Source organism: Sebastes fasciatus, chromosome 24, assembly GCF_043250625.1.
Source record: "Sebastes fasciatus isolate fSebFas1 chromosome 24, fSebFas1.pri, whole genome shotgun sequence".
In the NCBI taxonomy this organism is placed as follows: domain Eukaryota; kingdom Metazoa; phylum Chordata; class Actinopteri; order Perciformes; family Sebastidae; genus Sebastes; species Sebastes fasciatus.
In genome coordinates, this window is record NC_133818.1 from 13735045 (window position 1) to 13762350 (window position 27306).

The 27306-nt window shown below is 40.4% G+C and overlaps 1 protein-coding gene across 8 annotated transcripts in view; it reads left to right on the forward strand.

Moving 5' to 3' along the window:
- LOC141762924 (receptor tyrosine-protein kinase erbB-4-like) overlaps positions 1-27306 on the forward strand; it is a 343760-nt gene that overhangs the window by 284619 nt on the left and 31835 nt on the right. For 2 of the 8 annotated variants that reach the window (XR_012592935.1, XR_012592934.1), the window contains exon 27: positions 18091-18255. Coding sequence is in view for 1 of the 8 variants with exons in the window: in XM_074627101.1 (XP_074483202.1) it covers positions 4836-5064; positions 6695-6743 (278 nt within the window). In the remaining 7 variants the exon portion in view is untranslated. Of the gene's footprint in view, positions 1-4835; positions 5065-6694; positions 7581-8467; positions 8619-10350; positions 10658-11442; positions 11582-18090; positions 18256-27306 lie in introns of those variants that run through there. The other 6 variants (XR_012592937.1, XR_012592939.1, XR_012592936.1 and 3 more) reach the window with 6 other exon arrangements.

Here is a 27306-nt window from a genome sequence, read left to right on the forward strand (position 1 = left end):
TGTGTTGTTCAAACCTAACTAAGTAATTTTGTTGCCAAAACCTAACTAAGTGGTCTTGTTGGCTACACCTAACTAAGTGGTTTTGTTACCTGAACCTAACTAAGTAATTGTGTTGTTCAAACCTAAGTAATTCTGTTGCCTAAACCTAACTAAGTAATTTTGTTACCTAAACCTAACTAAGTGATTCTGTTGCCTGCACCTAACAAAGTAAGTGTGATGTTCAAACCTAATTTTGTTGCCTAAACCTACCTAAGTAATTGTGTTGCTTAAACCTAACTAAGTGGTTTTGTTACCTAAACCTACCTAAGTAATTGTGTTGCTTAAACCTAACTAAGTGGTTTTGTTACCTGAACCTAACTAAGTAATTGTGTTGTTGAAACCTAACTGAGTAATTTTGTTGCCTAAACCAAACTAAATAGTTTTGTTGCCTAAACCTAACTAAGAAGTTTTGTTGCCTAAACCTAACTAGGTAGTTTGTTTGCCTAAACCCAACTAAGTGGTTTTGTTGCCTGAACCTAACTAAGTAATTGTGTTGTTCAAACCTAACTAAGTAATTTTGTTGCCTAAACCAAACTAAATAGTTTTGTTGCCTAAACCTAACTAAGAAGTTTTGTTGCCTAAACCTAACTAGGTAGTTTGGTTGCCTAAACCCAACTAAGTGGTTTTGTTGCCTGAACCTAACTAAGTAATTGTATTGTTCAAACCTAACTAAGTAATTTTGTTGCCTAAACCAAACTAAATAGTTTTGTTGCCTAAACCTAACTAAGAAGTTTTGTTGCCTAAACCTAACTAGGTAGTTTGGTTGCCTAAACCCAACTAAGTGGTCTTGTTGCCTACACCTAACTAAGTGGTTTTGTTACCTGAACCTAACTAAGTAATTGTGTTGTTCAAACCTAAGTATTTTTGTTACCTAAACCTAACTAATTGTGTTGCTTAAACCTAACTAAGTGGTTTTGTTACCTAAACCAAACTAAATAGTTTTGTTGCCTAAACCTAACTAAGAAGTTTTGTTGCCTAAACCTAACTAGGTAGTTTGGTTGCCTAAACCCAACTAACTAAGTGGTTTTGTTACCTGAACCTAACTAAGTAATTGTGTTGTTCAAACCTAAGTATTTTTGTTACCTAAACCTAACTAATTGTGTTGCTTAAACCTAACTAAGTAATTTTGTTGCCTAAACCAAACTAAATAGTTTTGTTGCCTAAACCTAACTAAGAAGTTGTGTTGCCTAAACCAAACTAAATAGTTTTGTTGCCTAAACCTGACTAAGTAGTTTTGTTTTGTTGTGTTTCAATTTACAACATTAATCATGTGTTTAAAACGGTTTAAAACTGCAACAGTAATCTGGGGGAAAAAATCTGTTCCCTCAGACCGTATTTTGGTTATGCAGTTTAGTTGCATGCAAAAGTAATTATGTTGGAGACGGGGCTGAAAAAATAACATCTAATGAGAGTTAGAGTTGGATCCAAACATGTTTGCAAGAGGAAAGTTGTGGATGTTCTTTAACACACTTGCTGGCAAGAGTAAACAAAAATCTTGAAGGGAAAATTATCTCCAAGTAAGGCTGTTTTTGGAGAAGGATTATACCTTATGTTTAGAAAAATACCTTTATAATTTGTCCTGCTTTATGGAAAAGCAGCTCCATTGGGGAGTGTAACCCCAGTAGGGATTCTGTGTCAAAGACACCTCAGCAGGGGAGCTCTGGAGCCCTAAACCCGGATCCCCGTGCTCGACATGCCACCCTGCTGCCCGTAAATAGAGCAGAAACTGAAAGCCCCCCGTTCGGTTGCTCTAATGCTCACTCTAACAGCTTTAATAATCAAATTTAACAGATGGTGTCTTTAATTAAGGCGAGAAGTTCCAGCGTGCTTATTTTGACCCGACTTCCCCGAGATCAACATCACAGAAGTTGCACTGGAGGGCGAGATTCTGCAGCGCACCACACTTTCATGCTCAAAAGGACTCGCAGATGAAGACCAGCTGCATCAAAAAGCTCCGCAGTGTCCTCCTAGCCTCCTCCAAAAAAGAAAAAAGCCCGCCTCAAATAGGCTAATGTGTGGATGCAACATTTTGCTCTCGTTTTTCCCCCTCGCCCCGTGCTGCGCTTAATCCGCTGTTTACCCAAGTGTTGGTTATGTAAACTGGCGTAGGCAACATCGTTTGCTATGCAAGCGCTCCTCCATTGCTGCTGCATTCCCAGGCTTTCATTTCAATCATAAATAATACAAAACTGTCCAATGGCAGAATATGAGCTTTCTGAAGTCGCTGCTATTAATACTAATAAGGCGATGGGGTGCTTTAAGTAAACACTGTTTATGAACAGAAATCGCCCTCCTTTCTTTTCCTCCTTTTCCCCTCTCTTCTCTGTCTATTACTTCCCTCCGAGCGCTGAGACTCAATTAGTAAGCACATCTAGTTCCACCATAGTAATTTACAGAGGGGGCTTCTGCTGCAGAGCAAACCCTGCTCCAACTATTTCCAGTTATTCAAAATCTATACCAGGTCTGCCTGCTTGAATCGCTGTCAGAAAAATTACGCGTCCCATTTTCTACGTAAAAGGGAATTTAATTGATACTCAGTCACTCCCTTCCTAATGTTGAACCCGCATAATAGACAGATTATCTCGAACATTAAGCACACTTCCCGACAGGACTTTGCACATTATCACCCGCGCCAGACAGCAAAGGGGGGAGGTCACTGTTAATTCGGCGGCTGCTGTAGAACCATTTGTCATTGTGTTACAAGTCTCCTTTATAGCCGATCTTCCCCGTGAAGCCTGCTGTCGCCGCCAGGAGATGGGGGTTCAGCCCCGTCCCGGAGGCCTGTAGCAATTATACTTACAGCTGCCCTGTACACCTGTGACATGGCTCGGTGATGACAGCTCATCGCCGACACACCGCTGCTGTTTAATTGCAGCGTGTCACCTTGACGGTTTTGCCCACACACCGAAGAAACAAGGCGAGTGTGTGAAATGGCTCCACAGGCTTGATGATTCTTTTATATTACAGCTTAGAGTTTGACCGCTGTGTTTAGAGCTGCAGTTATTTCATCTTCTTTCTCCTTCAGGACTCAAAAATAGCTCGAGAAATAGAATTAAGGCCACAAGACCGAACTATAATTCTCTACATAAACTGACATTTTATATCTTCAAGGGTGTATTTATTTCATGACCAGGGGAAAGTACCTTAAAATGAAGAATTACTCCACTTAAAGCTAGGGTTTGTAATGTTGCTAGCTTCACAGCTGTGAGTACTAATGATAGTCGTGTTCGTTGTTTACATTCATAATGTTATGTTTACGTTCATGATGATCATTTTGGGGGAGTGGTTTTGGAGGGAGGCCTGAAGCGTCGGCCTGTCAGTGATGTCAACGGCCAAAAACCAAGATGTCAACGGCTAAAAACCAAGAAGGCAACGGCTAAAAACCAAGATGTCAACGGACAAAAACCAAGATGTCAACGGCTAAAAACCAAGATGTCAACGGACAAAAAACAAGATGTCAACGGCTAAAAACCAAGATGTCAACGGACAAAAACCAAGATGTCAATGGCTAAAAACCAAGATGTCAACGGACAAAAAACAAGATGTCAACGGCTAAAAACCAAGATGTCAACGGACAAAAACCAAGATGTCAATGGACAAAAACCAAGATGTCAACGGACAAAAACCAAGATGTCAACGGACAAAAACCAAGATAGCGACGACCACAATGTCGAACTCAAGGCTTCAAAACCGAAGTCCACAGACCAATGGGTGACGTCACGGTGACTACGTCCACCTCTATATATGGTTTCATGCATTTATATGGCATTCTTACATCTAATTCAGTGATTTTTCTATTCAGTCTTTATTTATATACAGAGTCTTGCTCTTACTACAGACCCATGTCCAACCTGCTGTGCCCAGTTACGGTTGCTAAGCTATGATCGCACAATTGCTGGCTCAGGGAAGGGATCTATCAAAAGGTCGTTTAGCTATTCATGTATTCAGTTGGTCAGTCAGCTAGTTGTTTGTTGTTTTATTTTGGCCTCATATCACCTATCAATTGCATAAAAATCCTCTTTCTTAAAATCTAAAAAAGCTGTAACCACAGGGCTGATTAATCTGCTGCTTTATTGTACTTCTCTTCATCATGTCAACGCTAATTTGACATCATTACTCCAACACATTATGTAGCTCTTTTTTTAACTTCAGACAGTATATTTACATTCTAATAACATGGAAAATGCCCCTGGTGTCGGCGCCCTAATGTGCAATTAAGTTGTGTCCATTATGTTGCTTCCATAATGTGGTTAAAGATACGGAGCATAAATCACACTTATCTCCCACCATGAGGCTATATCTGCCCGATAACACGCAATTATGTGAGTTATGTTTACTGAGAGATCCAGAGTTGAGGCGAGACGCGGGGTTTTTTCGATTTAGCTCTGATGACTAATTCCCAGTACAATATTGACAGCTCTCTTCCTTCTCCATTTAGGCCGATCAGAGCCACGATCATTATGTCAAATCTGTGACAGAAGTTGAGATAAATCTGAACGCGGCCCTGTGGTTTGAGCCGGTTATTAATAGAAATATATACACACGGCGTGTCATGTCATTGATAAATCTTTCAAAGGGCTTTTTTATGGCTTTCGATAAGAAGCCTGAGTCATTAGTATTCATCAACAATCCTATCAAAGCCTTGCAGATACAGTGCATGGTCAGTATCAGTCAGAAAAAAAGACTTACTTTACGAATTGACTCAAATGCAACCTAATAATTTAAACATAAAACTCATTAATTTCCATTGAATAAAAGATGCCCGTTTGTAATTGGAGTACACATTTCTCCAACAGTGTTGCAGGTGTCGGATCAGCGCTTTTTTTTCCACCGACTTGAGCCAAAACTTGTGGGATTCGCTATCTCCATGCCCGAGGCTCATACAGAAATCTGGGGGAAAGACAGACCCAAAGAGACCTATCTGCAGCCAGCCAATGAAGACAGTCCAGTCTGTAGCTGTGGATTACCATGGAGGAGAGGAGGAAGGAGGAGGAGGAAGAAAATGAGACGAGAAGACAACTTCCCGTGAGGCAACTTTTCCACACAGCATAGTAATCAGGGCAGAGAAGGCGGCTGAGGAGGCAGTGGAGTAAGGAGAAAGAGAGAGAATAGGCCGAATGGAGGTAAAGGTTGGGCACAACAGCCCGAGGCGGCCTGTCGAGGGCAGAGGGCTGCACAAAATCACCTCCGAGAGGTAGACACGAGTAGCAGGAGAGACGGAGAGCGGATGCTAGCCGAAGCCGTCGACTAAATAACTCCTAACAATATTGCTGCTCGAGTTTATAAAACGCTTTTGGAAAAAATTGCCATGTAAATGTGCTTCGGCGTAAAACAAAATCTACACTTCATTCTGTGCGAGATTACATAAGGAAGCATTTGGCAGTAGTCTTATGCTGAGTCACGCCACAAGCTGTTTACCCAGAAGATCCATGAGGCGAACATGACATGAATGCGCAAATATGTATTCTGGTCTTGTTACTGTGTGCCTTATGGCTGTAATACAATCTGCAAACTATTGCACAGCTACAATAGTGAGACACGATTGAATGCATTGGTTCTTAAAGGATTTTGCCAATGCAGTCGTATATAATATAAAGTTCACTTTAACGACAAGTAGCCTAGTAAGCTATTTGTTGTGTTCTTCACTTGATAATCAAAGTCGCTCTCTGTCTATATTTCCTCTGCAGTTGATTAAAACACAACAGCAGCATTTGATTCATCTAACCCATCACTATAGGTGAATGTGCTGTATGTGTAGCGTTGCTTAGCAGCATATAAGTAGTAGTGTATCAGGAACAGGTACAAGTTGACAGCTTGGTAAAGACAGAGTGACCAGACTGCATTATCACATTATTGCAAGCTCAACACATGACATGGCATGTAATATATGGAGGACGAAACCTGCCAAAATCAAAAATAAATGAATAAATGACTCGATAAATGAATAGATATGCCATTAATGGTGCCTTCAAATGGACCTTGTGAGCTTGTGTTTACAACATGGGAAGTCGTGCACACGATAGGTTTGGCCTTTAAGTCGTGAGAACACCGCTGCTAAGCAAACGGCAATATTTACGTTACCGTCAGTGTCTAGAGGCCAAAAGAGGAGGCACCATAAATGTACCAAAACTAATATTGAAAATAATTGTAGGCCTTAATTAATTGATAAAATATGATATAATTGGATATTTGTTTTAATTTGATTCTTTATTTATTTATCTTTGTATTAATTCCCCTATCTATCTAGTCTTCTATTTAATTTATTTTATTAACTTTTAAATGTATTTAATTATTTTTTGCATTTATTATTTATTAATTTTATTTAAAAAAAAAAATTCTGGTACATTCAATGGCATATTTATTTATTTATCGAGTCATTTATTTATTTATTTTATTTTATTATGATTTTGTCACGTTCCTTCCTCCATAGGTATTTGCCAGAATGATAATTCCTGATATAGAAACATTTGTGCCTTTAGATTTTCTTCTAATATGAGGGTTGAAATATGACTTTTATTATTATCATTTAAAGCTGAAGTAGGCCAGATTGGAGCAAATATGATTAAAAAATTATTTTATAAAACGCTGGCTATATCGTGATAGTAGTACATGAAACAGGTAAACTGAAAAAAATCATGTGCCTTTGTGTCCTCAGGTGTCCTCCAGTGCTCCTAACGACATCTACAAGATTTCACAGACCATAGGAAAACAAGCAGTCAGAGCTGATCTGGGATCTGCTGTCTATGAGAGCCGGCTGTCAATCACCAAACGGTCAAACTAGGCAACGCTGATCAAATATGAATCAATATTATGTTACGTTAATGCCTATTTCTCGCCTCAAATGTTTGCAGAATCATCTAGTAGTGTACTGTTTAGCTGTAAAATGAGAAAGTCTTCCGTCAAGGGCTACATTTTCTAAAGCCTGAAAACAGAGCCATGAGGAGGTGCAGAAGTCTAGTTATCTCTCAGAACACTTGAATTACAATATGCTGAAAGGTTATTATGGAATTTTTGCCCAATGATGCCAAAAATATACTGCCTACTGCCACTTCAATTAATTGCTTTTTAATGCCGCAGTATGGAAGTCCACCCTTGCCAAAAGTCAAATAAAATGACATACTCAAATTTAGATTTTAGCTTTCCATTTGTGTGCATGATGAACATTTGAGAAGCAACATGTCATAACTCTAAAAATGGAACTATTCAAATAATTTTCAATGCATTAAGAACCATGACACCACCGTGATACTAATTAAATTGATGTTTCATTTTCAAATTGGCAGATCATGCGCAACCTGAGCTTGAAAGTAAAATTTCTAACTGGATTTTTATACATTTTACATTTTAATAATGTCTTGTTATTAGCTCATTTCTAATGAAAATGAAATGATAATGGTCTTTTTCATGTTCATTTCCAAAAAGACTAGGATTTACTCCCAGGCCTCTTTTGTTAAATTAGCCACCAAAACTACAAAAATTGCAATTTGATGTAATGATTTAATTAAAAAACATTGGCAGCCCTGGACTTCCATATCACAGAACATCTCTTATTTTTATTTCTTGATGCTGCCTTACACACACACACACACACACACACACACACACACACACACACACACACACACAAACACACACACTTCCAGGTAAACATGCACCTGTCCACCCACGCACACACCCTCACAGTTATGCAGCTGCAAGTGTTTCTCTTTTGTAGCTCAGTGAGGATTTTCAGTGAGAGGTATCTGACTTTTCTCTCTTTATTCCTACAGTGACCCTGAGCAACACACACACACACGCACACACACACATACACCCACACAACTGCGCACGTACACAAACACACAGACTGGCCTGAGGACAGAGATGGAGAGCTCTAATTTCCAAAGGACCCGCAAAGTCTTTCCATCCCTCTAAACTCAATCTCCTCTCTTTCTTCCTCTCTCAACAAAGCTACACACACTTGCAGAATTAACACATATACGGACACACATGCACACAGAAACTTTATTATCCTTTAACTAAATGCACAAATCTGTATCTCTCTTGGGTCTCCCTCTTACTGGCATTATTTAACCCCCACCACCATCACCACCACACACAATTCTTCAAATCACGCTGACACCTTGTGACTCCGTCATACGTGCACAGTCGATTACGTTTCAAAGCTCCCAGACAGGGAGCAGAGAGATGAGATTGATGCTGGATAAAGCACGTAATACGCCTTTCTCATGCTCCACTGGGCTCTGAACAAGGGCCTGGAGGTCTATAAGAAGGATTGACATTGTAAAAGATGGAGAAAATGATAGTTTGACATATAAGCCCACAGATTCATGACCAAGCAATACTATTCTGTAACCAAATAGTCCCGCGTTTGATTCTTCGCAAATGCACATCCATCAGTCGTTTCCTGTCCTGCTGTTTTTTTTAGTGAATGCGCCGAACCCCTACCTGCTCACTCCATCACGCGTCGCTGTGGATAATAGCATCAGCTAAATCCCCATCATGTAAAGAGGCCCGGAGACGTCCAGATGGTCCGCAGCAGCGCACATAATTTGTCAAAGAAAATGATGCTGAACAGTGTAAGAAATTAAGCAAATCCAGGCAGAAAGCAGTTCTTCTCTTTGCTCGATGTGGAATGCTGATAAAAGATGAGGTTGTGCAATGTTTCTATTGTATACAAGATTACCACGGGAAAAAAATAAGCCGACAATTAATTAATCTTAATAGCAATTATTGCGTGTGCAGCCTGACATAGCGTGTGACGTACAACTCCACCATTCTTGCCAAGAGTTAGATGAGAAGATTGATACCACTCTCGCATATGTATGCTAAATATGAGGCTAGACCCAGTTAGCGTAGCTTAGCATAGCGTAGCTTAGCATAAAGACAGGAAGCAGGGGGAAAGTGTTATCCCACTGGACAAAAAAAACTAACATCTGTCTTTTGTCTTCAGTGGGAAAGGTTACAATCGGCATTCATTCCTTGGACAAATGACTCTGCAGTAGTCCCGGGTATTTATCGGCTCCGACTCCGAACGGTAGTGATGGAAACATGACATCCGATTGGACAACCTAATTTTCGCCACTTTTCCAGCGCAATGCTATGACTACGATGATCTACTCTTTGTCATCTCATTCACAAATTCCGCTCGACTATGTCCAAACAGTGCTCGAACATCGTTCCAAATTAGTCGGCACAGTTGGAAAGAGAGACTGAATAAGTAACATATAAAATGAAGTGAGTAAGTAAGTAACCACCGTAACATTTTCACTGTTTACTAACCCTGTTTTCCGGCGTATTCATGGCGTCGAACATAACCCACCAGAGAAAAAAAACGTTTCTCGTCTACTGGCAATGAGAAAGGAATCAATTGCTTATTTTCAGCGGGTTTTCCCACGTTTAAAAAATCTGCATATACACGCTAATTTTGATGGAAAAGGGGTATTAATGTGCTTTAGGGCCTTTACACTCCGGGGCTGTTATATTTGTGCGAATAATTTGCACGTCAATATATTTTTTTTGAACTGTTGTTTTCACACAGAATGCTAATATTATGCTGTGAAAAAGCAACACGATGTTATTTTCGGAACAACATTGATTTTTCCTAGTTTTCGCACCACGAATAAAGGCGTAAACCGCTCACGTACTGCGGAACGCGTTGAATTGCGCCTTTATTTATGAATCAATAACACAGAGCTCTGTAGACCGAATCAAGACGGCAAACTTTATTACTCCTTTCAACCTTGACAAAGGTAGCGCATACTAGAGCCACTCCTTCTGTTCTTCCCTTACACAATAAAAGCCTTAGACCTACCGTTCTTCCCTTTCACAATAAAAGCATTAGACCTATGATATTAGTTGGCGAGTATTTTGCATTTCCGTATCGTTAGTTCGTCATGGGCCTTTAGAGATGCTAGTAGGCATATTATCTTGGCTTTTGACAGGACGAGGCCAGCTATTTCCACCTGCTTCCAGTCTTTGTGCTAAGCTTTGTGCAGCTAACCGCCTGCTGTTTCTAGCTTTATATTTGGCCTACAGACGTGAGAGTGAGTGTTGAACTATTCCATTAACAGCATAAAATATAGCAACATACATTGCATTTGGGCGGCATAATCCTTCATTACAATGACCACGTTGATCCTCTCAGCTTGTAAAACTGGCATAAGTGCCTCCCTGAGCATGTTCAGTGTACACAGTGTTTTAAAAAATGTCTTTCCTTTTTGCATTATCACAAGAAGCTTTTTGCGTTATGTTTTCTTACTTCTGAAACTGGACCTGTGACCGACTGTTCTGCATTTCTCCCGTTACCAGGTCACATTTTCTGAAGTGGACTTTTTCTCCATCTTGGGCCGAGGCCTCTAAGTGCCTTTTTACACGACATTAAACGCGCCGTGAATCCCTTTTAAGAAGCGAAGAAACACCTCAGACGTTCCCTGACACGGAGACACAAAGAAAGAGCCCTCTCCGGCGTCTCGCCCTCTTGACTCCGAACACTTTGATGCGGCCGAATGGAGCAAAGGGAGGGCATCTTTCCGCCGCCGCCGCCTACCTGCATCCGCTTTCATCCGGGAGGGATGCTTGCCTGCGGAGGGAGTCCTGGCACTGTAAACAATTTTAGGTCTGTGTTTTAATTAATGTAACCACTGAGAGTGATGAATCAAGATCCTTTTTTCTATATATAGATATACTCTTTGAGCATAAAAGTGTCCTGTTCGTCCGTATATAGATGTGTGTGTGTGTGTGTGAGACACTTTGTAAATGTGTGTTTGTCCTACCGGCTCCTGCAGTGACTGAGCGTCTCTAATTGAGTGTGCTGCTCACTCAGACAGGAGGTCTCAGACAGTGTTGACATTCAGGCAGTGGAAGGCCACCATTGGGGATGACAGCTGATCATTCTTCCAGCCAGCACCCTAATTACACGGAGATGGAAAGAGCGACGGAGAGAGGCATAAGCAGCGAGAGAGAGAGAGAGAGGCTTTTTAAACAACAAACAGGTTCCGGTTGCTTCCAATCAAGCCTCCCGTCCTGCTGTTTCGTCCATTCATAATGCGTGGCCCCCCCCGGTGGGTAGAAAAGCAGCCAACACCCCACTGCCTTCCTGCTCTCTGACTGAGCTCCGGCGACCACACTGCCTCTCGCATCTCTCACAAACACTTTCCCAATTATACCAAAGTCGTGAGCCTCCTGTGTGATTTCGCTGTCGCCCGGAAGCATAAAGAAAAACGTCAAACTCTCTCCGGGACGCGCGCGCGCACACACACCGAGACGTGCGCACACACACACACACACCCTTTGATGTATGGAGTCAATCAGCCTTCATTGGACAGTGTTGTGATAGCCTCAGGATATTAGCAGGCTTGCTCTCTGCTCACCCAGATGATAAACTCCTTTATGTGTCCACAGGCCTTTTGTGGAGCAATAACAGCATCTCTGGCCTTTCTCACCCTTCGCCCATCCATTTCAGTATAACTCAAGAGTGTGAGCGGTTTAGGAGCGGCGTCGAAAGACCATCCGGGAATGGTGATGAACTGCACATCGTCAGGTGGACATTTTTTTATCACAATAACCCACCCAAACCACACCCTTTATCCTAAACATTCATATTCTTTCAGGAGGTGGGACTAAATCCAAGTTCCAGGTGGAAAGAAATGCAACAGCTAATGACGTGCAACCTCCATGCAGTACAGCGGGTGGGTGACCTTCTCTTAATGTGATGTTTAAAGAGGACATATGCTCATTTTCAGGTGCATACTTGTATTTTAGGTTCATGTTTACATGCTTTAATGTTAAAAAAACACTTTTTCATCTAAGACATATGACTGAACTTATGAAATATGATGCATTAATCTACTCAACAGTGTAAAATAGTTCCATATACAGTATAATTGCATAACACAGGGTGCTTTTTTATTGCATTAAAGGGTAACTTTGTTATTTTTCAGCCTGTGAGCAGCTGTCGTCTACAGTGCTCTCCCTCAATACTGGACCAATATTACATATTATTGTCCCCAGTAGTCAGTTAGACACAAAAACATGGTAACATAGGTTCAAAAATACTGAATTCACCCTTTAAGAACTTTTACTTTTGGTACATTTCTCTAATAAAAGCTCAAGTATTTCACTTGAATAAGCTTTTTTCAATACAGGACTATTAGATCGCACATCTGTTGCGCAGTCAAGCATGCTCACACACACACAAAAGCATATATGAATGAATTAAAAAAAAGATGTATGGGCATAAAACGCACACACAGGACTCCACTTAAGATTCATTTAATGAGAGTTTCGTGGGCGGCGGCGTCTCTGACCTTGCTCACGCAGCTCTCTTATTGTCACACACCGCACAGGAAGCTGCTGACTGTAGCGTGACAGGGAGGTGACAACTCTATTTAAGAACTTTGAGCATGTGAGTACAATACGCACATTTTTGAGCGTGCGATGGGTAGTGTGTATTCGGAAGTGTGTCCGTCGCTCTCGTATGTGTGCGTATATGTGTGTTTATCTGTGCATGTGCGAGCATGTGGGTGTTCAACATGGTTGTCAAGTGCTTGAGCGGGCCAATCTCTCATCTGCCATCCGCTCAGATCAGCTGACATGCAGCCAAAGCAAACAGACATAAAGACAGAGCGGAAGGCATCACTATGCAGCTCAGCAGTGCAGTTTGTCCTGACCCTGTCTGGGGCCCTCTCCTCTCCGCTGATTCTAATGAGCTCCCCCGGGATTAGTCTTAGGCGGCCAGCGTCCCAATGAGGCGGGGGGGGGGGGTTCGGTACAGGGAGGGACGTGGGGCGACATCAATACACCCACACAAACATTGCACTCACCTCAGCATGCAGGCACAAACTTGTTTGAGCAGGAAGGAAAACAGTGGATCCACCAGCTACTGTAAAATAGCCTGAGAAAAATAGATTTTTTTCTGCACGTCCATCCAGATGCACGGCTAGTTTTTCTAAGAATACAATACAAGATTCTGTACCTGCACATAAATCAGAGCTCCCTTAGGATTTATAACGTGAAATCTGTAAAATCATAACTATGTCATTATCAATATTCTAGCATTAAAATCCTTGTAGCATTAGAATTGACTGGGAAAATAGCCAGTGATCTTCACATTGGCAATCAATTGTGCTTCTAGTTCTTTCTATCCCTTCTTGACAATTAAATTAGTTTCTTCTGTGAATATCCGGCTCACCAGCTGCTAGTCGCTAACTTTATCTGCTGTTTTGGTGACGGGCCGGTAGAGTACAGTTGGAAACAGCTGCCGAAAACGAGAGTGATGAATGGAAACAGTAAAGTTGCAGGCCGGGAAAAACAAAACAATGACCTGAAAGCTGCTAAAACGCTCCATCAAACTGAAGGAAACAGCAGAGTCAGGCGTGGGTTTGTCACTACGATCAACCCCTGTCACATGCAAGTAGTCATGTGACCCATAATTGATATAAAAGTATTGATTATAGATGCTTCAAATAGCAAATATGTGTTCTCTTCCTTAGTGTGCTTCTTTATGGAAGTTTTTATTGGACTTTATTAGTTGTAATCCACAAATGACATTCCGCAAATGTGTACCATGATTTCCAAATATTCCACTATCCACAATCATGTATTTTTGTATTTGTGTTGTGTAACGTCACATCCACGTTTGTATTTGTATTTGCAAATCGCCCTGTATTTTTGCGGATGTGACTTTACACAACACAAATACAAATATACGTTTTGTGGGTAGTGAAATATTTGCAGATCATGGTACATATTTGTGAATTGTCTTCTGTGGATTACAACTATTATCTACAGATCTGCTGCGGTACCAATCGGACAAAATTCTGGAAACAAACAGGAGGAAAGTTACAAATGTCGTGCGATCTGCAAATGCGCAAATATCATTCCACGTGTAGAAATAGATGCACAAATGCGTAAATATCACTTTACGTGTAAACCTTAGAATACGTATTTACAGAGTAAGTTATGCGTATTTGCAAATCGCCCTTTATTTTTGTGGATGTGACATTACACAACACAAATACAAAAATACATATTTGTGGATTGTGAAATATTTGCAGATCATGGTACACATTTGTGGAATGTCTTCTGTGGATTACAACTAATAAAGTCCAATAAAAACGTCCATACTTCTGGCCTTATACAGGAAGCTGTGGAAGGTAGGTTAGGTTATTAAGCGTGTTTTCATATTAGGTACGATTGATTGGTACCATGCACGAGTACAAACAGTACCTGAGTACACATGATCCGTACTCGAAGACCACCTTTTCAAGTGGGACTTGAGTACGGATCGATGAACCGTGCTCAAGTACGGTACACAGTGTTCATACTAATCAAACGAACTGGACATTGGGGTCGTTGTACTTGGTGTGAAGTTCAAATTTGCTGCCATGGCAACAGGGTTAGTTATCAACCTCTCTTAGATTTCTTCTACAGTACACATAGCATCCTTGCACCCCAATAAATGGCTGATAAATAATGTTAAAATAATAAATTTGTAATGGTTGCCACTTTAAGTTTGCATTTTTCATGATGGACAGCGAAGTACTAAGTCAGCTGTGGCCCTGTGCGGTTTCGATAGCTACCTCTGTATTCTTTTTCTGTGATGTATATTGTACAACATTAGGTACCCATACTCTAAGATTATATAATATACTTTTGTTTTTATTGCCATTGGACTGGAAGTCTGATCATCGTGTCTTTCTTCCAACTAAATACCGTTATAAACCAGTCACACGTTCTGTCCTTTTTTTCTCTCAAGGGAGTCGCGCTGTAATTTAAGCATCTGCTGCTCCCGTTGAAGGATAAACTAATTAAGTCACCTTAGTTGTATACGACGTGTAAACATGTCCTTCAGCTAGAGCTGAACCGAGGTCAAACGGGTGTTTGAGGAGACACTTTTATATAAAACCACCAAGGATATTTGTGCTTAATTAGAACCGAAAAGAAAACCAGTCACAAAAAAGTTCTGCGCTCCAGAAGTCCAACTCTCTGGAGTTTAAAAGCAGTTTCCCCCGAACTTCCATCCGCCGCAGCTACAAACTGTCTAGTGCACTGTTTTTAAAGTTCTGTCTTTGCGAGTGACACAAAACCCTTATTTGCCTGCAATTTCCCTCATTGGTATCAAAGGTTAAATGGTAAGAGGGCTGATCAGGTATTGTCTGCGCTAGACGAGCTCATTAATGTGTCACAATTCATTATCAGAGCCTTGTCCTCACCTTGTCAGGTGGCTAATGGGAATATCAATCATAGGCTTCCCCATCACGACCCTTCTCACATCTTCGCCGCGCATCTCGCCTCTGTTGACTCCTCATCCCGAAAATACCAGCAGGCCCAAACAGATCTGTCTGGAACAAATGTCAAACACAATTCGGCTCAGGAGTAAACACCCACAAAACATGTGTGCCATACAGAGTGCCATTCTTCTCTCCGCGTAGCCGAGGTGCCGCCGCCGCTGCTGTTTTACAGATGTTTCCAGCTGTTGTATTCGGATAGAGTGTGTTCATTGTGACAAGGTGATGAGCCTTTGTGGACAAAAGGAAAATGATGAGCTTTTATTGTTGCCTGTAGGGAAGACGAAGTGCTCGCAGCAAAAAAGCTGATAGGAATTCATAAGCAGGAAATATAATATCAAGTATGCAAATAAACGAAGCAATAGAATTAATAGATAAGATTAGACAGGACAAGATAAAACAAGTTAAGATACACACAAGAGGCACAGAACAAAGAGGTAGAAACAGTTTAATAGAAAAAAAAGTATGAAGAAATGGCACAAAAATAACAGTTGGAAAGCAAATAAATAAAGTTATAACAAAATAACATGACCTCCATTTTTATAAGATGTTACATATCTGCATGGTAGTTTAATAGAATAGATAGTAAATTGAAATTTAATTGAAATTTGAATTGAATTTGATTTAAAATAATAATAAATTAATAAATTAATTTTAAAATTACATTAAATTAAATTTAAATTCCAATTATTTTATTTATTTTTAATATTATATCCCATTTAATGAATGATTTAATGTAATTATATTTATTATGTTAATTTTTTTTTTCTACAGTTTTGTTTTAACTTAATTTTTACATAATTAAATTTTTTTTAATTTCATTTTGTTTTTAATTTGATTGAACTTAGTCTCTTAACTCCCAAAACTACATATATTTAATAGACCTTCAAAGACCTTTCAGTATAATTTAATTACATTTTAAATTGATTTAATTTTATTCAGAATATATTTTATATTTGAATTTAAAATTGTATATCTAATTTAATGATGATTTAATGTAATTACATTTGTTATGTTCATTTTTTATAATTTTGTTTTAACTTAATTTTTACATAATTATTTTTTGTTTCATTTGATTTCATTTTTTTAATTTTTTTTAACACCCAAAGTACATGTATTTAATAATGTTTTTCATGAAAGACCTTTGAATATAATTTTATTTCATTTTTATTTCATAAAAAATATTTATTTAATTTAGAATATATTTTCTATTCTTATTCCATATCTTATTTAATTTAGGATTTAATGTATTACATTTGTTATGTTCATTCAATTTGACTGGACTGAGTCTCTTAACTCCAAAAACTACATGTATTTAATAATGTTCTTCATCAAAAGACCTTCAAATGTTCAGTTTATTCCTGATGGCCCTGAACACCCCACACAGGTGTTGATAAGGGGGGTCATGATAGATCCTAACAGGTGCAACAAAATTAGTGCAAGCAGTCCTGAGATCAGATCTAATCAGTCAACATAGATGAAAACACTTGTGTAGATGGACTAAGGCTCTTTGCACAGTGAGCACAAGGACAAAGGCACGAGACATACATAGCACACTGTGGTGTTATACTTTATGTATTACCATGTATTTTATGTATCGTAGCCTTGCCGGTATTTTTAGCAATTTTTAAGCAAGATAGATTTTTTTCTTGCAGAAAAATAGAGATTCTGGTAAGACATTTTTCCCTACTATTTTTCTTTCATGTGTTTTAATAATATTGCTTGATGCTGCATATTAAAAAGGTGTTTTTTTATGAGGGAGATTCAGGTTGAATTTAACACTTCAACACACCTGCGCCCAGGTCTTGCCTGAATAAAAACATTCATGTAGAAATTAAAAGAGTCAAAGAGAGTCCTTGTATAATCGGCTTAATTGGGTTCAGAATCCATTAAATAAATATAATAAAAAAAGGGTCTCAATGAGAAAGCTGGTGCTGTTGGATGTTATCCTCTGATTTTTAGTATTTACTTTATCTGTAATTAGTTAGAGTAGGTAATTATAACAGAAAATATACAGTAGTGATGTATTAATTCCATTTTGCATCAATGCAGTTGCTTTCTTTTACAATATTTTTATTTCCAACATAATAAAATGACACAATACAAAGACCTACAATTAAGACATACTAAAAAAACACAAAACAAAAACACACCCAGATACACACAAAAAGAACAACAAAGAAATAAAATAAAAATAAATGTAATGCGATTCTACAAGAATTGCGATTCGATATTGGGATTTATTACGATTTTTGTTAACTTTTATAACACTAAACCATGGGAATAAGTTGAATCATACACTTCTCGGGACTTTTACTTTGGAAAACTCTTTGGGTATTCAAGTGGCCAAATGGAGAGTCCGCCAGGTCCCATCCTTACTAAACCCGGTACCGGGTTTGTCAGGTAAAAGAGGGTTAACAGGCGGATCTTTACTCTTTTGGCCCTGCTGGTTTATTGTAACATGCTGAATATGATGATATAGTGATCTATTGATATGAAAAAGGAGGTAATTGTGAAGGGAAGAGTATAGTGCAGAGAGAGTGACATGAATTAGCCACAATTCCCAGAGCATTTCTTCTCTTCTTTCTCTGTTTTCTTCTCCTTCGCCACCTTTGTTTTTTGTTTCAAGTTGATATAGAGCCAAAGGTGAGAGGGGTTCATCGACTTGGACAGCTCGATAGCAGGCGCTGCCTCCAAAGCTCCTCGACTCTCAAATTGCCTGTAATTTCATTTTTGTGTGTAAATATGTGTTTCTTGTCAGGTGCGTGGCGGGCGAGAAGAAAAACAGGCACGCAGACAGCTCTGACAAGCAATTACACCGCGGCTTGTTTGGGAGGCAGGCCGGGATGAGCTCCGGTAGGCTGGCGGGGCAGAAGATTGAATACTCCAGAGACGGGGGAGGAAAATGGCCAGAGGGAGAACACTGGTGAGACAACCACGGGCGCCACACTGTTTTGTTTTTTTCCTATATTCTAATACTTGTGTTGTTGATTGAGCACGTCTGAAGTGATGGAAGGAATTGATTTGCTGCAAATCAGGCACACAACTCGCCAACACAACAGCTCGTTAGTTGGAGACATTGTGTTTAGGCAGAACGTCATAACACAAGAGGTCCGAGGTTTGAATCCTGCTGAAATCATCCTGAAGCGTCTTGAAGTATGACGATGTGAAAGTTATAGACACATTCCAGTTTAAATATTTAGTTATTAATAAATAATAATATTCACAGTAAATAGGCCCTCCTGCCTGCACATACCGAGGCGGTTGCGAGAACGGTGGTTGCTATGGAACATACACTGGCTGATAGCATATTTCTTTGTTCATTACAGACTAGCGTTATATTGATTTCATAATTTGGCTCTTTATTTGTATTATTGTATGTTGCCATTTATTGTTCAACCACTAAAAACTGTCCAGTGTCAGTAGGATGACTAGGCTTGTACTAGGCTTGCCTTTTATTGTCGGTGGTGGAGTTGTGTTGCGTGGCGTGGCGAGGATGTTTCTTCGCTCCCAGAGTTTCAGTTGCTAATTCACTCTCTCTCACCTGAAATCACATACTATGCACTACATACTCAATATGTGTACTATCATTCAACATACTTCTGTGTGAATAAACGGCAGTATGTGTCTTTTCGGACGCACTGAGCAGTAATTTACGTCGTCACTTCCTGAGAGCCCACTAGCCGGTTTGAGACGTGTAACCATGGCAACTCGTGTCAACCTCATGTCCCCAAAATGACGGTTTATGAGAAGCAAAGTCTGAATTAATTTGAAATATATTACCCCTAGCAAAGTGGATTCTTATACTTACAGTCAAATTGAACCGTTAATGCATGTCCGTCAACGTCCGTTATGAACATTGTCGTCCCTACGGCATTGCATTTTGGGATATTTATGCCGCAGTGTCTAGCGTTCCAGCGTGTGGGTATTGTATCACGGCTATGAACCAATCAGATTGCCTATTTGAGCTACCCATTTTTATAATCACAATTATATATTTTATCCCAGAAACAAGCTTTACATCTGGAGTAACAATCTCTTTGTTTACTATACAAGGCTATTTGTGCAACTGGAAATGCCTTATAACTCTATATATGAATATTACATACCTCTTGATTGTGGCTTAAATGAAGGAGACTCTTTTTACCATTAAACATGGCATCAAATTTCATAATTTCAATAACTAATTCTGTTGTCCAAAATGCATATGATTGCACAATAATGGTTCTTATGAACATTTTATGAGGTGCAGTCCCTGTTTATTTGTCCCAATCAATGAACCGACCGTGTAGACGTTAGCTGTAAGTTAGTTTACAGTTCGTCTTGTGTCTTTGTGTCATTGTGTTTGAACACACTGCAGTGCTGATACAGCGTCTGCTGCACACAGCCACACAAAGTGCAGAGTATGTTCAATTTGGACACAACAGTGGCGTTCAATAAAAGAAATCCTCCATCCATCCATTTTCTCAACCATAAAAAAGAAACGGGTCTGACAGCAGTTTTTCCTCAGGTCTGCTCCACGGCATGGCGTCACGCCAAGGCCACAACCTTCCCAGCCATGCTGCCATCAAAGCAGATATCACTTCGGCAGTCTATCGCGGTGCAGCAGGCCGTGCTGACAGTGGTTGCATGTGATACGTAACCTTCCCGCGGTGCACACATATGTGGATGTCAGGGGGAAGTGGCTTTGACAGATGGGCGGGCCGGCCCAGCTCTTCCCCGGCCCTGAACCGGGAAGTCTCGCCCTCGGGGTGGGCGTCCCAGAGCGAAGTGAGACGGCTCTGTGGGAGCGAGTACTGTTAGTCCATTCAGGGATGTTCCATTAACTTGATTAATGGCCTAATTACCGCCAATAAACACTCCTCGGAGATAAGAAGCAGAAAGGAGGAGGAAGGTTGGGGCAGTAGAACCGGGCTCTCTCTCATGGTCAGTCAGTCACAGTTGTTCTTTTGTTCCTAAAGAACACAAACCTGAACACTTTTTTTTAACCTGGAAGTTGCTGGAAGCTGCCCAGTAAATCCACAGTAATGTGTTGGCCCCTGAGCAGCTCCATTGGAGCAGATAAGAGATAACTGCCTTGCTCCAGGGCATCCTAGTGGTAGTGATGAAAGAAGGGCAAACGCTTTTTTTCCACCACTCAGATTCATACTGCCAGTTCAAGATGGAATCAGCGATCTGACCAGCATTTGTAACTGTAAATTTCAGTCCAACATTTCAACGGAGTCAACATCAGTAGTTTCACTCAAGGTGGCTATTTAAATCTGCTCCGAGCTTTTACGTAAAGATGAACTTTAGTGAATATTAAAACACTAATTTGGGTCATTTAATAATTGCAAACTGTCTTGTCAGTGCTGATCTTTGAGAGAACGGAGAATCTGAGAATCTCCTGATGGATGATCATGTTAGTCTTGTCCAGTTCTGTATGACGTTGCTGAATTAAAATAGCACTCCGCTGATTTAGCATTGCACTCCTATGATGATAGCTGTTTAAAGTTAAATATCAAATTCGATGCAGCAGAACAAAAAGCCTTGTATTCTTTATTCCACTCTGTCTTCCTTGTCAAAACCTAGAGTCTACATTACCCACAATGCAACTCGATAGCCAACAGTTTGGGTGTGTTTTACCACCCGCTGAATACTCAATTCTGATTGGTCAATCACGGCCTTCTACTGTCTGTTATTTCTTTAAAGCAGACCGTTGCTGTGTATAACAGACCGTTGCTATGGGCGCAGTTCTGATCTCGGACTCTTATTGATTTCTTAAGTAACAATGACCGGCTCGCTGTACATTATCCTTTACTTATCAGTCTCATAGATATGGGTTAGAAGGGGCCTGTTACACCTACTAGTAGGTTCAGAAGGCTGTTATCATCTATTCACATGATTGTTTACCGATACAAATACAATAGAAGACAATGCCGACCTCTAAGGGCCGTAGTAATTATGAAATTATGATTTTCCTAAACCTAACCAAGTAGTTTTGTTGCCAAAACCTAAATATGTTGTTTTGTTTCAATTCCCAACGTTAAGTTTCACTTTCACAACATGGTAGGTGCAGTTTGGGCCGTCTGAAGCATTAGAATGGCAGTGATAACGCCCATTCAATCAGCTGATGACATTTGAAATGAGCGGTTATGCATGTGACATTTTTGTTCAACTCACCTCGTACAATCATATTGAGGTATATTTGTGATTAATATGAGCAGATTTAACTTATTTACTTATATCATTTTTAAAAAACAGGGTCCCAAGGCCAGGCTGGCTACCTTCTATGTTCACCAAATCACACTGATGGCACTCTAGTTTAGTCTGAAAGCATCTCTACTTTTATAGTTATATCGGAGCTGATGGATGAAATTGGATTTTCAAAACCAGTTTCCAGCTTTAAAGAATAGAAAAAAAGCTATAATGTTGAATGTAATGTAGGTATAATCCTCATTGGAAGGACACAAAACAAACAGATGTAAACTCTACAAATTGTGTGTTTCCATCCCTCTGAAAATAGCATCTGATTGTGAAACAAATAGCCCCCACAAACGCTTTGGAGTAGCGTGTCTGGTGCCCCCTCTGCCATCTCCGATCGGCGTGTGGGCGGCTCGCTTCGGCCTCGCTTCCCTCTCCCCTCGTCTCCCTCTACAGATGTGGGTTGAGAGTGTTGCGGGGCCTTTGCGCTCTCGCTGAAAGAGGCAAGGAAGCGAGCCTTCATCCTCCTCCACACTAGTCTGAAATGCAGCCAAGTTCGGCAACACTTACAAGTAGTTCAAAGGCTGCTTCCTGCTCCATGACGCGGAACAGAAATGTGGATTTCTCTGGTAATTAGCGAAGTAGGGCGGCGAAATGAGTGGAATTGATTGCGCGTTTGTGCATTACGATCAACGTGTGGGCATTTAAAAGCTGAAGAATTGATCGATGTGTTATCACTCGCAGTTGTCGGAGAACTTTCCCACAGCTTGAACTCTACTACTTTACTTCGTTCTTGCTTCTTTAACTCTGCAAATCATTCAGTTGTTAGCTTCATTTTGAGTCCCCTCTCGCAGCATTGTTGTCGACTCGCTCTGGAATGCTGACATTTTCCGTTAAAGTAAGGTCTTTGGCCCTTTTCTCGGGGAACAACGTGTATAAAATGGGACTCTCCTATATTGTTTTCATTGATTCTGTCATGGCAACCTTGTAACCGAGCCCTGCTTCATAATTGGATTGCTGCATTGGACACAATAAGCTTCAATTCCCCAGCAAAAGGCGGAAACGCTTGTCTTTTTTTTTTTTCTTGTGCGATGCAAAGCTTGTGGAGAAATGAGCAGCAAAGATCAGATTTCACACACACAGAGCTGTTTGAAATGTACAGTAACAGCATGAAAAGAAACAGTAAAGGGAAAGAGAGTTTTCTCATTAATTTAAACCCAGGGAGTAGAGTTAATAATTGTGTGATTAAAGTTTAATGATGAAGGATAAGACCTATTTTCTTGTATTTATCTTCAGGCACATTGTATTCTGCGAGTGTTATTGAGGAATGCTAAATGCTCCCCTCTCCGTTTTACAGTAATTGGCAAGATTCAGAACCTGCCTGGATCCACACACTTACCCGAAAAAAAACCCAAGAAAATGGCTGTTAGGAGATAAAACTGCAAAATAAGCTTTGTCATCCTGTCAATACGGAGACTTTGTGATGTTAGCTGTTAATGATGGACTCTGTCTGACAGTAGGAAGTCACACTGGATCCATCTGTTTTGGGAATTTTCTTTGAGGCGTGCAGAGCAGCATCGACGGACTGTTCTGCCTTGTTTGAATCAATTATTTCGAGAGAAGTCTCAACTACCAAATGTGATGAAGTCCTACGTGTATATATTGTTTAATATAAAGCTTTATTAATCGCAAATGAATCACACATTTTTAATTTGTTCAAAATGTACCTTAAAGGGAGATTTGGGTGCGTTGTGCCACACGTTTCAATCAGCCGATTGAATGGGCGTTATCAGCGGTTATCAGCCTCATAGATATGGGTCAGAAGGGGTCTGCTACACCTACTAGTAGGCTCAGAAGGCCGTTATCGTCTAGTCACACCGATACGAACACAAGAAGACGATGCCGACCTCTTGTGGCCGTAGTAATTATGACGGGAGCGGTTTGTGTCCCGCGTGAAACCAAAAGTCAATGTATTTTAGCAAACTTTTGTTACGAAAATTATTAATTAACACCGCATACGTAAGTTACGTAACAAACATACTTATTTTTAACTAGGGCTGTCGATCAATTAAAATATTTAATCACGATTAATCGCACGGTTCTCCATAGTTAATCGCATATTTTTTATCTGTTCAAAAGTACTTCAAGTAATTAATTCTAATACCTCATTCATTTTGTAAAATGCATTCATAGAAACGTATGCAGTTTACATATTTGTATATCCTTAAGATCATCTTTCGGTTTCTGATTCAGAAGAGAAAAGTTGACGTTTTCATTAAAACTACATTCAAAAAGTTACTGTAAGAAATGCACAATGAGTTGTATTCATCATGACAGGAGAAAGGTGAAAATTGCTTGTTTAGAAGATGAAAAAGGAATTACCCCGAAACAAAATAAATCTTGATTTAACAGGATTCATATTTTTAGGGAGATCTCTCGTCTTCGCAAGAATGCACAAACAGGTAATTTGTGCTCAGGGCTTTACAAACAACAGAGTCGAAATTAAAATCGCCAGCGGCCCCTGCGATTATTACAAATCACTACATGTCAACAGTTCATATTGATCGTGCGCGAGAAGAAGTTTAGTGGAATTGACGGCTGTAATCTGAGCCGATTGTTTTCAGATGTCCAAACTGGTTCTTCTGAAACTCAGCAAAAGCGAAGCAGGTCTTCACCGTCGTCTCAGCACGTTAACAGGATCTGTCATTGTTGTTTTTCCCCTCCTGTTTGAGCAAAGGGAGATGGAGAGCACGGTGGCACGACAGATGGCATCTCACACCCTCGCCATCCCCTGAGCCCACTCAGTGACCAGTGCCATGCTGCCACTCCGGGCACAGTCACTGTGAGGCAGAATTCATTAGCGGGATCAGGCTGGCCGGTCAGACTCGGACCCAACATTTCCTGTGTCATTTCCTTTTTTTCCACGGAGCTCAGTTTGTCACCCTAGTTGTTGCTGCGAGTGCAAAAAAAACAAAACACCCCACCAGTGACCGATGGTACCTTAGCCTTGTGGTGAAGCTCCAAAACGAGTCATTGATTCGGGAAATGAAACTACCTTGAGCCAAACCAACTGTGTGTAAACACTCTTTGTCGCTACACACCAAAACAAATCCATATAGAAGACCTTCGCGAGGGATTTTCAAACACCTCATTCTGTCACAGCGCGGGGATTGCGGTGGCGATAAATGGATCGAGGCAACCAATTCACAGGAGAATAACCTTTGCCGGCGCGCTCTAACCTCGTTTCTCGCCACATCTCAGCCGCTTATGTTTGGCCTTTTTTATACAAATCACATTAGGGCCCATTTTGGAGCAATTCAATACTTTGAATTGGAATGAAATAGAAACTTCTGCTAAGGTGCAGCTGCATCATCGGCAGTAGAGTCATTGCCCTTCTTGTGTTTTGAAATGAATAGCTCTCTGAAAGGCAGTGGATGACAGGAATATGGCGTTACTTATGTATGATAGTTACATGACATATAAATCAACGTTTGGGTTGAAATAACTACAGAAGTGGCGTTACTTAAATACGGAAGTTAAATGACAACTAAATCAACGTTTGGGTTAAAAAAACTGCGAAAGTGGCGTTACTTAATTACGGAAGTTAAGTGACAACTAAATCAACGTTTAGGTTAAAATAACTACGGAAGTGGCGTAACTTAAGTACGGAAGTTAAGTGACAAATAAGTCAACGTTTAGGTTAAAATAACTACGGAAGTGGCGTAACTTAAGTACGGAAGTTAAGTGACAAATAAGTCAACATTTGGGTTAAAATAACTACAGAAGTGGCGTAATTTAAGTACGGAAGTTACATGACAAATAAATCAACGTTTGGGTTAAAATAACTATGGGAGTGGTGTAATTGAAGTACGGAAGTTAAGTGACAACTAAATCAACGTTTGTGTTAAAATAACTCCGGAAGTGACGTAATTTAAGTACGGACGTTACATGACAAATAAATCAACGTTTGGGTTAAAATAACTATGGAAGTGGCGTAACTTAAGTACGGAAGTTAAGTGACAAATAAGTCAACGTTTAGGTTAAAATAACTACGGAAGTGGCGTAACTTAAGTACGGAAGTTAAGTGACAAATAAGTCAACATTTGGGTTAAAATAACTACAGAAGTGGCGTAATTTAAGTACGGAAGTTACATGACAAATAAATCAACGTTTGGGTTAAAATAACTATGGGAGTGGTGTAATTGAAGTACGGAAGTTAAGTGACAAATAAATCAACGTTTGGGTTAAAATAACTACGGAAGTGGCGTTACTTAAGTACGGAAGTTAAGTGATAAATAAGTCCACATCTGGGTTAAAATAACTGCAGAAGTGGCATTACTTAAGTACGGAAGTTACGTGACAATAAATCAAAGACTTTTGCTATATATCAAGGATACTCAACATTAATATCCTGTGTTGTGTTTCCACCCATCTTGCATCAAAGACTCGATGAATCCTTGGCAAGAATCAAAGACGCCTCTCCCCTCCACATCTGGCGTCGTCTGCTGTTTTTCATGCTCATAATCTTAAATTGGCACAGGATGAGCACAGTTGGTCAGCTCTATTTCCGTCCAGTCCAGTCAGCCCGCCTGTTTATCTTGAGCGTCTAGAAACAACTTAGTCCCCAGAAAGCGAGAGGAGCTGCAGCGATGTTCCTTATTACATATTCCCCCTGAAGAACTCCACACTATGTTCACTGAAAAACTCTGGCTCCCGAGACAGACTGACTGACTCTCACTCTCTTACAAACAACATGACTCCTGGATTTCCAAAACCTGAGCAGAATAGCAAAGAAGGGAGGAGACGCACTCGATGGAATATGGCACCATTTTATTAGACAGATTTCAGCGCGTCCTGTAACACGATTAGGTTTCAGAATCTGGGAAGTTGAGATTTGCAAACAAACATAAACACATCAGACGTAACAAGTAGCTACAGCCTCACCTCCATGAGCAGATTTGCGAATATTTCCTTGCATTATACAATGTTTCCTACCCAATAAGCCTCAGAGTAAATAATGATTTCCCCACATGCCTCTGTTTGACTCACAGTTAAATCCTGTCTGAATGTAATGCAATATGCATTATCAATTTGCTTCTGAGGAACGGTGGGAAGTTCAGGGTCCAACAGCACCACCCTCTGACCGCCTCGCGGAACCGCAGGTGCTCTCCAAGTCTCCATGCATGACTCATAAAGCAAATTATGCATCCAGGATATGTGTCAGATTAGCTGTACGATGGGGAAGTAGCAGTAATATTTGGTAATAATTGAAAAGTGTTGAGTGTGGAGGCTTTGGCTTGTCCGTCAGTCAGATCCAAAGCAAAATAGTGCAGACAGTGTTCAAATATTCTGGGGTGCTTTTTGGCTGTTTACTGAGGTTTGGCACTGTAAGATAATGACACTCGAGGTGAATATCATGAGTTTCCAGGTGCTGGAAGACACCAAAAACACACACCAAGGAGGCAGTCGGCGTCTTGACACCTCCGCTTGAGCAAATCCGACACATGTCCACTCCGCGATCAGCCGATAGCCCCGACAAACTCCTCGAACTCGTCCCCCGAGAGTTAAAAAAAATCCCACCGACAACATCACGTCACCTCTGCGGTCTCCTCCCGTACACTAGAGACGCACTCCTGTCCGTCACCGCTCGCCGCCGGGGGGGTTTGCCACAGACACGCACTGACATCACAATTAAACCGAGATCGCCCACGGTCATCCATCAAATGCACTCCAACCCCCCAAACACACACACAAACAGTGAGAGGGGAGCAGCGTCTCCCTGCATGCTAAAGAG